Source organism: Juglans regia, chromosome 4 (assembly GCF_001411555.2).
Source record: "Juglans regia cultivar Chandler chromosome 4, Walnut 2.0, whole genome shotgun sequence".
In the NCBI taxonomy this organism is placed as follows: Eukaryota; Viridiplantae; Streptophyta; class Magnoliopsida; order Fagales; family Juglandaceae; genus Juglans; species Juglans regia.
Window position 1 is genome coordinate 29,552,599 of NC_049904.1, and position 14,853 is coordinate 29,567,451.

General features: G+C 35.3%; 1 protein-coding gene across 1 annotated transcript; it reads right to left on the reverse strand.

Annotated features, from left to right (window-relative positions):
* Window positions 1-1,069: 1,069 nt before the first annotated feature.
* LOC108979150 (sodium/calcium exchanger NCL2-like) lies at window positions 1,070-5,468 on the reverse strand. The gene is made up of 7 exons (XM_018949749.2): window positions 5,045-5,468; window positions 3,499-3,699; window positions 2,949-3,130; window positions 2,642-2,763; window positions 2,102-2,369; window positions 1,635-1,937; window positions 1,070-1,520 (listed from the first exon to the last, which is right to left on the reverse strand). The coding sequence occupies exons 1-7, from the start codon at window positions 5,415-5,417 to the stop codon at window positions 1,272-1,274; spliced, it is 1,698 nt and encodes a 565-aa protein (XP_018805294.2). The 5' UTR covers window positions 5,418-5,468; the 3' UTR covers window positions 1,070-1,271.
* Window positions 5,469-14,853: the final 9,385 nt, after the last annotated feature.

The following is a 14,853-nucleotide window of genomic DNA, read 5'->3' on the forward strand; positions in this document are numbered from 1 at the left end:
CCTCCTTAATCACAGGTTCAACGAGCACTACAACTCTGTGGATTAGAATGTGGTGGTTAATTCAAAGCTCAGCCAAGGAGGCTATGGCGACAGCAGAACGAACTGTGACAAAGCTTGACGGTGATGGGCTGCCTTTCGTATTTGGACTCATTATTTCGGCATTTTGCACGTCTTTCGCGATGGTCATGGAACACGAGAATTTTAAGTCCTGCTGGAACTTCATTTCACAACCATAATAATAACTAAAACTATAATTCTCAAATAAATGTTAAGTAATCATTTTCAAAATTTTAAGGTAACTATTAGTTAATGTTTCTAATAAAGTAATCGCATCACATTTTCATTTTATTATAATGAGATGTCATTACCTATTAATTTTTATATTTATTCTTTATAAAAATAAAAGATCATCTAAAAATAATAAAAGTGACATTTTATATAATCTTGAGATAAAAGTGAGATGTAAGTGTTGTATATAAAATTGCTCTTTCTATAAAATCAAGGTTAGATGTGGTATTTTTAAGAAGAAATATTTTAGTCACAAAATAATTTTATAAAAATAAATTTATAAATTAAATATATTAGATTATAAAATTAATTTTTATTATAAAATAAATATAATATATTATATAAAATTATATCAATTTATAAATTTATTTGTATGAAATATCTTATAATAACACTTGAATTAGACTATTTTCTTGTAACGTGTATGAGTTGGAGTTGCTGGAAACAGAATGATCTGAAGTTGGTCCCGTCCTCGTGCTCATACCAACGCTCTAACCAACCTTATGGCCCCATGGGACCCAATCGAGCGCAGGAGTTTAATTACCTTACATTTAAAATATTATGTTTATCATGTCTACTTTTAAAAAGCATATAAATAAAATTCATAAAAAACTGTACTACGATGCGAAGTACGTACAATTCATAGCTATTTATTACAATTTTAAGAAATCTTGTCACATCTAAGTCCTTAATCATCATGTTTTTTACTTATAAAGATTTTTTTTTTTTTTCCGACAACCTTGATTTGGTTAATTTAGACAGAAGTTACTCGAGAGCTAGATTTAAAATTGAAAATTTCTAATTAGCAAATCAGTTGTAGAGTACATCTTCCATACAATTAAGTAGATATATTATTCAATATTAATATCCTGCATTGGATGCAAAGAGCTGACGAAGATAAGTGGAAGTATTGTAGCGGATGTACATGTATAACATAACGAATACATGTATAAGTTTTCTGAAGCAGTAGAGCAAGCAGTGGCTTAGGACCAACCAGCAACCTCAGTAAGAACATAAATAATCAACAGAGACAAGGGGTAGAGAAGATATGCTAGAATACTTGTCCAAAATGGAAATTTGGTGCGGAAGCTCGTTAAGAGACCCATCGCTATGCATATGAGTAGAACAACCAGAACTTCAGCTGAGACATCCCACGACAAATCTCGTATGTAAACAAGAGCCAGGAAGGTGACCAATCCCATCATGTTGTTCATGAATACTCCATTGTAAATCTGCCAAAATCCTTTCCAATGGTCAAACAAACAAAAACTAGTACAAGACAAGTTACCTGTAAGAAACAAAAACAATTTGTGTCGTTAATCTGAGTGGGAGAGAAATTACTAAACCTCAGAAAAGGTTAAGGATATAGCTTTCTCCGTCTTCTCTCTGGCAGAGGTAATTGTTGAGAGTGCCTGTCTGATGTTCAAAGCCAGTGGCACCACGACATATGTCACCATGAATGAGGGGATGTTCACATTACTAGAGAACTCCTCGAGAGTTTGCATAAGTGGCTGTCCAAGCAGAACCGACATAGCAGTTCCTACAAGCAACAGAAGAGCTGCCTTAACGTAATTCAACCAAGTATTTTGAATTGTCGTAGTGATCTCCTGGTTCTGGGTCAATAGACTCTGCTGCTCTGATCCCGATTGCTGCAAACCAAGGTTTCAAGGCAATATTGTTAGAGTTGTTAAATCATTACTTATCTCAAAATCTTTGACAGTAATGAAAAGAGATTCGGGGTTGGGGACTTAATTCACTCCGATATCATCATATCATATTCAATTAGAGTACTGTATCATTGGGAAATGTTTACCATTGAACTTCTGTTAAAAAACCTGGGCCTGTCATAGTCTTGTTCGTCAGCAGGTTGACGAGACCGAACAAGCCATTTTGAGATTCCTTTGACGAATTCAGTCTCATTGATACGATCATCACCAGAGATGTCAAACTCCTGCATCACCTTTGCTTCAAATTCATCCTCATTCGAACGGCCTACTTCTATTTGTATTCCCAAGATTAATGCTCTCAGTTCCGTGACGGAAATATAGTTATCTCTATTCTTGTCAATTTTCTGAAAAAGCCTGCAAACGTATGGTGCGACTAATCAAAGAGATAACTTCAACCCTTGAAGATTTTTTGGATGGGTAAAGCATATAGAGGGTCTTCAAGGATATATCTAGAGGCTATTTCCATTCCAAAAGATATCATGCTGAGAGGTTGCTTAAGAGTTGAAAATCAGGACTACTACCAGTGCTAGCTGTATAGTTTTTCTTCTTCTTCACGGGTAATTGATATGCTCTACATGGCATACCGTCCTTTTTTTTTAATAAAAGAAAAAGAAAAAACAGCTTACTGTCTTAGAGCTGTTGAATTAGGTCTGCCTCCAGCAGTGAGAAGACTTGGTAGTAGGTTTTTCTGAACATACGTGCATGTCAGATATGCATATCTTCTATTCTGAATCCATGGCTGGAATACCTGCACCATTGTTGTTCATTTTCAAGGAGAAAATTAGCATACGCAAATCATGTATCAAATGGAGATCAAGCATGAAATTAGTCAAATGAGTTAAGTAGATAAATCAGAGCAAAAGTTTTATGGTTCCATTTATATTTGCTGGAGAACAATGCTTATTGAATCATATTAATGCAATTTTGTGTTACCTGATAGGTACAGTACACGACGAGGAAAACAATAGTAACAATGAGTGAAACTAAGACTACGATTCTTGCCCCTGAAGTTGAATTGAGAATTTTCGCCAGTTGAAGAATGAGAAATGGGATCAGAGACACCATCATGATTCTTGCAGTGTAGTCGGTCTCAACATCAGTGCTAACACCATAACCTACAGTATGCAGTCACATTAATACATCATGAGAAATGATGTTCTTCATCCTGCAATTTATCATTTTAAGTCGCAATTCATGGTGTGTCACAGTTTAAGTGATTTTATATACCAACTCTTTCGATGGACAACCATTTAAAATAGAGTAATGTTATATACATTCGTAAAATGTATAAGCGCTACATAATTATTTTAAAGAAGAGTATTGGAATTCATTATTAAAAATTATTATTTTTCATGTGAGTACTGTATTTATTCACTATTTTCTAATGAGATTGTATATCATTTCTCTTTAGAATAATAAAATTTAGAATGAAAAAGTAGTATTGTCTGTTCATTAATCAAAGACGCTAGGGTAAGAGAAAAACCAGTTAAACTGAATGGTTTCTCGTTTTCCTCGTTTTCCTCGTCTAATGAATTAGCTGAAGGCTGTGAAAGATCATAGCTGCCGAAAGAAAAAACAGAGGCCCAGATCAAAGTGAGAAGCATGATAGTTGATCCTGCTAGTAAGCTCATTCCCATTGTTGCCATCGTTTCAATTGTACTTGTACTTCCTGTCACTCCAATGGCTTCAAGCAATGACCTCAAGTTAGATTAAAAAAAACACTCCTCAAATGGGATCTATATTTTTATAAAAAGATCTGTACAAAACTCGTCTAGTATTACTCAAATCCAAATGCAAAGGAAGAAGTATACATGGATAACAGTACCTAGAGCCAATCCAACCTGTTAATTGTTAACAATGTCAATTGGGTGGGGACACACGTACTAAAACTATTAGATATTCGGAAATGCTAAGCACTCCTTTTACTTTAAAGAAATGTTAGAATTTAGAAAATGCCAACGGGGAGAGGGCAGGTAGACAAAAAACTTTTTTAAAAAAGGTTAGGCTGGTAGCTGTCTTAATTACATCTTAAAATATTGAATATTGAAACAATTTTATCTTATTTTATTTTATCTTATTATTAAAATTTTTTCAATTTTTTTATATAAAATATAATAAATAATTCAATTTTTTTAAATTTCAAAATAATAATAATATTAAAAAATAATATTCTAACAATATTTTATTCAACTTTTATCTAAAACTATATCACCTCATATTACTATCTAAACGAATTTAGAATTCTTTATAATCAACCTAAAGTTCATACGAAACACAACCACAATGAAAAGAACGTAATCCTCTTCGTAATTATGTTGCGAAAGAAGTTGATTACATACGTATATAATTTACAAAGTAAATTGATAGACATATAATTTTTTATTTATAATAATTTATATAATTATATTTTAAATAAATAATTTATAAAAATAACATTACTTTACATAAATATTCTCATTTTAAAATATAATTATAAGAAAATTATAAAAAAGATTGCGTATATCATTATCCACTAAATTAGGTGGTCTATGAGGATAAGGGGGGAGAAAAAAATATTCTTTATTTTATTGTTGACTAAATCACGTACTTTCCGGTTGCTAGCTAGCTAGATAGTCTCCCTCTAAATTAGGTGGTGTATGATCAATAATATTAAAGAAACGAAGAAATAATATTCAACTTTTTCTTTCGTAATGCATGGGAATATTCAACCTTGAGAGGAAAGATGCCATGCCCATGCTTTTTAGTTTTTCTCATATACCAGAGAATGCCCATTAAAATTCTGATATATATTGGAAGACAAAATAACTTTGGCAGTAGTAATCTCTTTCATAAATAATACTTTCATTTCTAATTTCTGCTTAATGATATTGAAAATCATGTAATTAGTATCATTATATATAGGATACTGTTACCTGACACTGACATGAATAAGGAAGAATGAAGTCTCCATGTGCAGAATTTTATAGGAGAAAAGAATCCACTTCATGTGGAGAGGAGAGGGAATTAAAGTTTGTTAGTAAGATACTTACCGAGCACCAAACCCACTTGGGGGATTGTGCCAAGAATGTGGAACAGGCTAGCACCAAAGATCCCAGTTCCAAACAGTTGGAAGAAAAGTTCAGAGCCACTGGAAACACACTTCCCTGCAAGGGACACCAACAACTCGTATATAATGATCATGAAGAGCTGACCCCAACCCGATGTTGCGCAAGGCAAGAATCCATAGATGGGCTCGCATGTCACTGTTGTTGCTGTGACATCCATTTCAAGGACTGCAGAATTCTGGCTTGTTTTGTCTATGCCATCAGATACAAGTTTGGATTTCTCTCTGAATGAATGGCTATTTCCTGAATGGCTTATAATTAGGAGACCTAAGAGAATGATAAGAGAGCCTCTTGACATTCTCTTGAAGATACTTCTTTGCACATATGGCTAAAATGGCATGCCCAAGATGGGTTTTAGTAGCAACAAATTGGCCAGTTTATAAAGGTTTTTTATGCTCAAAGTCAACAGTACTGCCACCCAAATTGTAATTAAGCCAGCGGTGCAGTCCTGACTTTTCTTTCTGCCCCTAATTATTGTCTTAATTTTAAATAACAACGGAAAACTAGGAAGTTGACATACTCGATTGTAGATTATTACAAGCAACCCGATCTAATAATTAATTATAGATAAAATATTGAGACCAGGCACATGCTGAATTGGACCGAGCTATCGGTCTTAAGTTCTTGTTTATTTTTATAGATGAGATGAGATAAGATAAAATAAATTGAGATAAGAATTAAAAGTCAAATAAAATATTATTAGAATATTTTTTTTTAAATTATTTTTATTTTCGGATTTGAAAAAAGTTAAATTGTTTATTTTATTTTGTATGAAAATTTAAAAAAATTATAATGATTTGATGAGATGACAAGAGAGCCTCTTGACTAGGCCTGCACACCGTCCAACCTGAGCTGATTTTTTCCCCGACCTGGCCCGACTGCATGACATGTCCAAATCAACCCAATTCGTAATACTCAGGTCGGGTCAATACCGAATACGTGTGCTAAAAACATATCTAACGTTGGGAAAGAGAATATGTTGCTTGTGTTACTTGTCACTTTTGAGTTTCTGGCCTTGGGAAAGAGAAGATAGAAGAAAAAAGAGAAGGAGAAATGGTGGGCATTACGGGTCAGATGAAGAACGAAGTTGAGGAAGAAGAACGAGGAGCTGGAGAGGGATCTGAGGAAGACCCAGGAGAGGGAGTTGCAAAAGGCTTGGGAGAGGCTCAGAGTTGCCGACGAGGTGGAGGAGATGCTCTACTCGCAGCTCAGTGAGCTAGAGGCAGAGTTCGTCAATCAGGCCCGTGAGTAAAATGCTCGTCTTGTCTTCCTCATCGATCAGCTCTCTCGTGCCACCCACCAGTCCGCCTCCACTTGTTAGCATCGACACGATGCCCATCTTTTCGACCTTTTGTACATTTGAGTCACTTAGCAAATTTGGGTTAGTTGGTTCAATTAATAAAAGCTTCTTTATTTTTCAGAAATGGATCTATGTTTTTGCTCTTTCATTTAGAAATTCCTGGTGTGGGTCGGCTACATTTTGTTTATGCACAATGGCCTTTAGAGCAAAAAGAAAAGTTGGCTGCCCTTAGGGTTTCTTAAGAGCGAACACTTGAAAAATATTAAGAGTCGGTTTACTCCGTCATTTATCGGGTTCGACCCGACACTGAAGCCAAACCGTATTTTGTCGGACTGATTTGATCGGATGAGACGGATTGCTCGGTCTAACGGATTTTTTGCACAGGCCTACTCTTGACATTGTCTCAAAGATACTTCTTTGCACATATGGTTAAAATGGCATGCCCAAGATGGGTTTTAGTAGCAACTAATTGGCCCGTTTATCAAGGTTTTTTATGCTCAAAGTCAACAGTACCGCCACCCAAATTGTAATTAATCAGTGCAGTCCTGACTTTTCTTCCTGCCCCTAATTATTGTCTTAATTTAATTAACCACGGAAAGCTAGGAAGTTGACATACTCGATTGTAGATTATTACAAGCAACACGATCTAATAATTAATTATAGATAAAATATTGAGACCAGGCACATGCTGAATTGGACCGAGCTAACGATCTTAAGTTCTTGTTTATTTTTATAGATGAGATGAGATAAGATAAAATAAATTGAGATAAGAGTTAAAAGTCGAATAAAATATTATTAGAATATATTTTTTTAAAATTATTTTTATTTTCGGATTTGAAAAAAATTAAATTGTTTATTTTATTTTGTATGAAAATTTAAAACAATTATAATGATTTGATGAGATGACAAGAGAGCCTCTTGACTAGGCCTGCACACCGTCCAACCTGAGCTGATTTTTTCCCCGACCTGACCCAACTGCATGACATGTCCAAACCAACCCGATTCGTAATACTCAGGTCGGGGTCAATACCAAATACGCGTGCTAAAACGTATCTAACGTTGGGAAAGAGAATATGTTGCTTGTGTTGCTTGTCACTTTTGAGTTTCTGGCCTTGGGAAAGAGAAGATAGAAGAAAAAAGAGAAGGAGAAATGGTGGGCATTACGGGTCAGATGAAGAACGAAGTTGAGGAAGAAGAACGAGGAGCTGGAGAGGGATCTGAGGAAGACCCAGGAGAGGGAGTTGCAAAAGGCTTGGGAGAGGCTCAGAGTTGCCGACGAGGTGGAGGAGAGGCTCTACTCGCAGCTCAGTGAGCTCGAGGCAGAGTTCGTCCATCGGGCCCGTGAGTAAAATGCTCGTCTTGTCTTCCTCATCGATCAGCTCTCTCGTGCCACCCACCAGTCCGCCTCCACTTGTTAGCATCGACACGATGCCCATCTTTTCGACCTTTTTGTACATTTGAGTCACTTAGTAGATTTGGGTTAGTTGGTTCAATTAATAAAAGCTTCTTTATTTTTCAGAAATGGATCTATGGTTTTGCTCTTTCATTTAGAAATTCCTGGTGTGGGTCGGCTACATTTTGTTTTTGCACAATGGCCTTTAGAGCAAAAAGAAAAGTTGGCTGCCCTTAGGGTTTCTTAAGAGCGAACACTTGAAAAATATTAAGAGTCGGTTTACTCCGTCATTTATCGGGGACACTGAAGCCAAACCGTATTTTGTCGGATTGATTTGATCGGATGAGACAGATTGCTCGGTCTAACGGATTTTTTGCACAGGCCTACTCTTGACATTGTCTCGAAGATACTTCTTTGCACATATGGTTAAAATGGCATGCCCAAGATGGGTTTTAGTAGCAACTAATTGGCCCGTTTATCAAGGTTTTTTATGCTCAAAGTCAACAGTACCGCCACCCAAATTGTAATTAATCGGTGCAGTCCTGACTTTTCTTCCTGCCCCTAATTATTGTCTTAATTTTAATTAACCACGGAAAACTAGGAAGTTGACATACTCGATTGTAGATTATTACAAGCAACACGATCTAATAATTAATTATAGATAAAATTTTGAGACCAGGCACATGTTGGATTGCGGTCTTAAGTTTTTGTTTATTTTTACAAATAAAATGAGATAAGATAAAATAAATTGAGATAAGAATTAAAAGTTGAATAAAATATTATTAAAATATTTTTTTTAAAAATAATTTTTTTTGAGATCTGAAAAAATTGAATTATTTATTTTATTTTATATAGAAATTTAAAAAAATTATAATAATTAGATGAGATGAGTTGAAATAAAATAATTGTGAAAATAAATGAGATCATAGAGAAGATGAATCATGAGCATTTTTCCACGGGAAACAGTAGGATATGGGATTTATCTTCTTAGGATAGGTGATAAAATAAGACAAAATATAAATAATTAAATCAATCTCTTTTCATCAGCTCAAATTTTTTAGATAAGTGATAATTTCACAAAATATCATAAAAAATATTTTGATTTCGAATTCTCACTGATTTATAAGACTCTATTCTATTCAATTAAATATAATATTACGTGTTAGATTTACTTATTGAGAGTGAATGTTAAGACAAAATTTAAATTATTAAATATATCTCTACTATTAGTTTAAAATTTTGAAATAAGTGAGTGATTTCATACGTAATTAGCCAACGTGCTTGGACATTTGACTTTGGAAGCTTGAAGTTATCTTGTAATGGTATAAAAAAATGTGTTCTTCCTTGGGCTTTGATCTTCTGGAAAAAGAAAATGTATAAAAACAGGGGAACAAGGCCGCCCTATACGACCCAAAGGAATGCCTATGTATCCGGACCGCGTTATCCATGGTCTTCAGTTACAAACAGCACACAACAAAAAGCCCGAAACATTTAAGGCCTACATCATTATCACCGAAAACCGCCGAGTAAGATGCAAAGCCTTTGACATTCACAAATCACGTCCGACATATTTCCAAGTCAATGGAACCTCAGGTTTAAATAGAATCGAAGAGCATCCCCATCGGTTTTTTAAAAGTGTATTTCATCTTCAAACTTAAATAATTTTATAAAAAGTTAACCTGCATTGAATTAGCCAAGCCATTTTCAAATGAAATTTGATCTTCAGTAATTTCATTATTTTCAAAGATGAAAAGAACTGTTTCAAGTCTAAACAAATTGTTTATTGTTTTCGGCTCCCTCTCCCGCAATTTCTTTCTTTCTTCTTCTTCCCTCTTTCTCTCCCGCATCTCTTCTTTCTTCTCTTCTTCCCTCTGTCTCTCACATCTCTGCCTTCTTCTTCCCTCTCTCTCTCTCTCTCTCTCTCTCGCATCTCTGTTACGAGTCGTTTTGACCCACAAAGACCCATACCTCTCCTCCCGTGACTTCTGGAGGTAAAATCTGTATGTTTGTTTCTCTCGATTTTAATTCACAGGGACAGGGGAAGGCGGATTTATTATTATTATTTTTGATTTCTAAGGGCGTCTGCGGTGGCTCTCTCTATATCTGTTGTTTGCGGTCATTGTTCTTAGGGTTCGGGAGAAATGAAGTCCTCGTTGGGGAAGCTTTGCAGATTGACACTGCACAAGAACGATGCCAAGGAGAAGATGGGATTTCTACCTTCTGCACACTTGGATGAGCTCGCTTAGGCTGCGAAGGTAGTCCCCCAAACTACCCTCTCAAGCTCTCCCTCTTTGATAAAACTCGGTTAACTGTAATTGATTACGATTTTCATATTTCTTCAATTTAATGCTTTATTCTAATTGAAGGCTTCTTGAAGATAGCTTCGGATTTACCTGGGAAAATAGATTCGGCAATAAATAATTTAACATCTTTGCCTAAATCTCAGTAAAATATTGATTCTGTTAGCTGTGTGAAAATTTTGGGGCAATTATACATGAAGATTCAGTTTAATTTATATTATTTTGAAAAACATCCATTCGGTGAAATTAAGGTTCTTTATTAAGTAAAAATTATATTAATACAAATCTAGGTGGAGCCAACGGTAAAAAATTGCTATGATAGCATACTCTCTACAGCAGCTGCTACAGTAAATAGTGCATATGGTAACCATTTTACAATCTTCCATGAAAACTTACTTATTATATCTTGTATCTTGTGGTTGTATTTGTTTTGAGGTTGTAGCCTATGCTATTTTGTGATTTTTTATTATTTTGGATCACAAATATGGGTTTGAGAATGTTGGCAGCAACTATATGAATGTTGTACTGTGGGCAGTAATGAAACTTTTATATTTGGATATTGATATGGTATAAATTGTTTATTGGATGAAACTTTGTTTATTGTTTTTGGATATTGATATCGTGTGATAAAACTTTGTTTATTGGTTTGTGAAAATGAAAATAAATATGATTGTTGGAAATTATAGGAGATTATGAAAAAAAAATTAATTAAAAAATAAAAATTAATTATAAAAATATAAAAATAAAAAATAATAATATTTTATTATTATAGAGATGGATGAAATTTTGTTTATTGGTTTGTGAAAATGAAAATGAATATGATTGTTGGAAATTATAGGAGATTATGAAAAAGAATTAATTAGAAAATAAAAATTAATTATAAAAATATAAAAATAAAAAATAATAATATTTTATTATTATAAAGATTTTAATGACTAATCTAATATAGACTTTAAATTTTAAATAATTAATTAAAAGTAAAAAATTTATATATTAATAAAAATTTAAAAAATAAAATAGTCAATCCAATTCTAACCCTCGATGGAGAAAATTATTTATTTTGATATCAGATCTGGTCAAGTCAAATATACCGAGCTCAGATACCAAATTCCACGCTGGCATTCGGACATTCCTAGCAGTAGCAGTTGCGTGCCTTGGTCTCGGACATGGTAGATATTTATTGTACAATAATGTGGTCTACCAGTCTACCTGCACCGCAAACTGAATTATCAGTTATAACTCCTAAAAATTAAACGGCTTTTCCTCTCGTTTCCAGTAGCCTAGTATTCAAATTTTGCGACCTTTTTCCCATACTCGTCTTCTTTCTTCTCTTACTCTCTGATGGAGGTGACGCTGCCGATACAAAGAAAGTAACGAATATCGGTGCAATCATCGATGTCAGTTCCCGGATCGGGAAAGAAGAGAAAACAGCCATGCAAATTTATGCCGAAAACTACAACCACCATTCAAAGACTCACAAGCTGTCTCTCTATTTTCAGGACCCTGGCAGAGACCCCTTTCAAGTAGCTTCTGCTGGTCTGTTTTTTATTTTATGATGCTTCTGCTGATGATCATAAGGATGAACATGATAGGTTTTCAAATTATAAAATTAAGGAATTTTTTTTATCTCCGTTCCTTATTTATTGAATTTCTTGATTTTTGTTCAGCTGGAGAGCTCATTAAAGAAAAGAAAATCGAAGTAATTGTTGGCATGAACAAATGGGAGGAAGCAGCTCTTGTAGCCACGGTTGGAAACCAGGCTAAAGTTCCGGTTCTTTCCTTCTCAGCTCCAGCCATAACTCCACCACTGATGCAAAGCCGTTGGCCTGGAATAGCACTTGCAGAGCTTCGGAAAGCTCTGGATTTCTCTTTAAAAGTCTGAAATCTCCCTTCGAATAAACACAGAGCAAAACTCTCACATTGCCTACTGACCTAGTTTTTTGATATCAAGAGCGATAGCATGACCGAGCAACAATCCTCTAATAATATTCTTGATTTGAATTAGGAACTAATAATGCCTCAACCATTAGTTTTCTCTGCCGAGTCCGTAGACACTATGATTGGAGCAGAGATGCATTTTGCTAGCGAAACAGATGTTGAGGTTGTTGCAGGGACAAGACTACTCAGTGCTCACTATGTCGTTGCTATCATAACAATGTCTTGGACATTACTGGCAAGGATGAGTGAGGTTGATCAACTTAGAAATCAAAAAATAGAGTTGCAACAAAGACTTACTAACAAACGTAGAAAGAATAAAATATTAAGACATGAAAACAGGGAGTTGAGGAAATATGTGGACTGGTATGCTCAAGACATGCAACCATGCCTAGATGAGTTGAAACGAGAGGGGGTACAATTGCAAAGTGAACAGCAATGGTTAACAGCAGAGGCTCAGCATTTATGAGAAACCTAGGGACAATCTGCAGTTATTCCCATTGACTTAGATAAATAAAATATGTCATGAAGAATTGAAACGCTTGTCCTGTTCTCGCTTCCCACTCTATAAAATCCGCCTTGAGTCTCACTCTTCTTTACTCTTTGTAATTCCTCTGCATTCTCACTCTTTAAGCTTTTTCTCTAATGGCGCAACAATCATCCTTCAACAATCCTCTTGCTCCCTATGTGGGTTATTCTGTATCTCGGCCACCAGTTATCTATGTATCTACCATGGGTGCCGTGATGCAGCACGAGACTAATTTGACTAACAGGTCAGATGATGACGCCATCTACGAATTGATGAGTCTCAGTACACGATACTCATCCTCGATTGTCGCATTTTCTTGACGACTGCAGACCAAAGCTCGTGAAGTGGAAAACTTAACGAGAAGATTCTTGAACTTCTACGACTTGTTCATGAATCTAACAAAAAGATAGTAGACCTAAAGCAGGACCCTACTAGTTTTGAGAAATTTCGTCCTAAAGTGTAGGACCCTACTATTGTTTTTCTTCTTCTCATATTGTTTTAATTCCTAAAGTGTAGGACCCTACTAGTTTTGAGAAATTTCATCCTATTAGTTTTTGTTCGGTGGCTTATAAGATTTTCTCTTAGATCATTGTTAAACGGTTGACGAGGATTCTGCCTAATTTGATTTCTATGGAACAAGGAGCTTTTTTGCCTCCCCATTTTTGAAAATATTACTTTAGCTCAAGAAATGGTTCATTCTCTTCACAGGAAAATCAGTGGGGGGAACATTATGGTAAAAATTGATATGGCTAAGGCTTATGATCGGGTGGATTGGGGCTTTCTTTTGAAGGTACTGGATGGTTTTGGTTTCTCGGATCATTTTTGTAGATTGGTGAGAGAATGTATTCAATCTCCTTGGTTTTCGGTGATGATGCATGAGACTTATAAAGATTTTTTTAAACCTTCTCGTGGGTTGCGTCAGGGAGATCATTTGTCTCCTTATTTGTTTATTTTAATGGAGGAGGTTTTGACTAGGCTTTTGCGGAAAATTTTCGATGATGGGCGTATTAAAGGGTTCTATCATCCTGTGGGAGCTCCTCTTATTTCTCACTTATTATACACTGATTATCTCTTGATTTTTTTCAATGGTAGTATGAGCTTGGTGGAAAGGCTTATGGAGACGATGGGGATTTATGAGAATTGGTTTGATCAATTAATGAGTAAGGAAAAATAAGATTTCTTTCCTTCAAGGCTGATTAATGTATCTAGAGTGCGTAGGTTGGTGAGAGTTACGGATTTTAAGGTTGGTCAGTTTTCTTTTAACTTATTTGGGGGTGCCTTTGGTTTCAGGTAGAATGACGGCTAGAATTCTTGAATCTCTTGTGGAAAAAGTTTGGAAAAAAGTGGTTGGTTGGAAGTTCAATTTACTCTTGCAAGGGGGGCATCTTATTTTATTGCAGCATGTGTTATCTTCTATGGCGATCCACACTCCTGCTGTGATGAATGTCCCAATGGTTATTATTTATAAAATTAATTCCATATTGTCGAATTTCTTTTGGGGAAACGTTGATGGTTTGCCTAGAACTAAATGAAGAGCTTGGAGTAAGATTTGTAAACCCACTAGTGAGGGAGGTTTGGGCATAAGAGATTTAAAAGAGGTCCAACGTGATCTTCATATGAAAATGACTTGGCATCTCCTTTCGGTGGATAATTCTTTTTTTGTGTTAAATATTTAAAGAGGAAACATGTGTCTACTGCAATTCTGGTGGGCTCAAATTTCTGGAGGTCTTTGAATTCTGTTTTACTAAAGGATTGCGATAATGCTAAAGTGTTGGTTCGAGGTGGGAATTCTTCTTTCTAGCATGATCGTTGGTTAGCATCAGAGCCTCTTTTGGATATGATGGATAATCCTGCTCTTAAAATTCAGGATTGTTGGTTGAATAACAATTAGGATTTTGATATGTTGGTGGATATGGTTGGGAAGGATATGGCAGCTTATATTGCTTCCAATGTTGCAACTGGTAAGGAGGGGGAGGATACTTTTATTTGGAAGCCCAATATTGATGGTAATTTCTCTTCTTCTAGTGCTTGGAGATCGTTCGTGTTATGGGTGAGCCTGCTCAATGGATGGATTGGATATGACATAACAGTATCACTAAAAAGATTTCTATTGGTACTTGGAAAGCTAGATTTAAATGCCTTGCCGTTGATGATCGAGTGCAACATAGAGAGATTTCTCTTGCATCTAGTTGCGATTGTTGCAAAAGGAAACAGTGTGAAACTTTAGATCATGTGCTCTTTTCGAGAGATCTGGCGAGACAAGTTTGGGAACTTTCT

Coding starts and splice junctions, on each gene's coding strand:
- LOC108979150 (XM_018949749.2), bottom strand. CDS start 5,417: ATGTCAAGAGGCTCTCTTATCATTCTCTTAGGTCTCCTAATTATAAGC. Junction 2,370..2,641: donor AATTCAACAGCTCTAAGACA/GTAAGCTGTTTT, acceptor ATACGTTTGCAG/GCTTTTTCAGAAAATTGACA. Junction 1,938..2,101: donor TTTTTAACAGAAGTTCAATG/GTAAACATTTCC, acceptor CTTGGTTTGCAG/CAATCGGGATCAGAGCAGCA.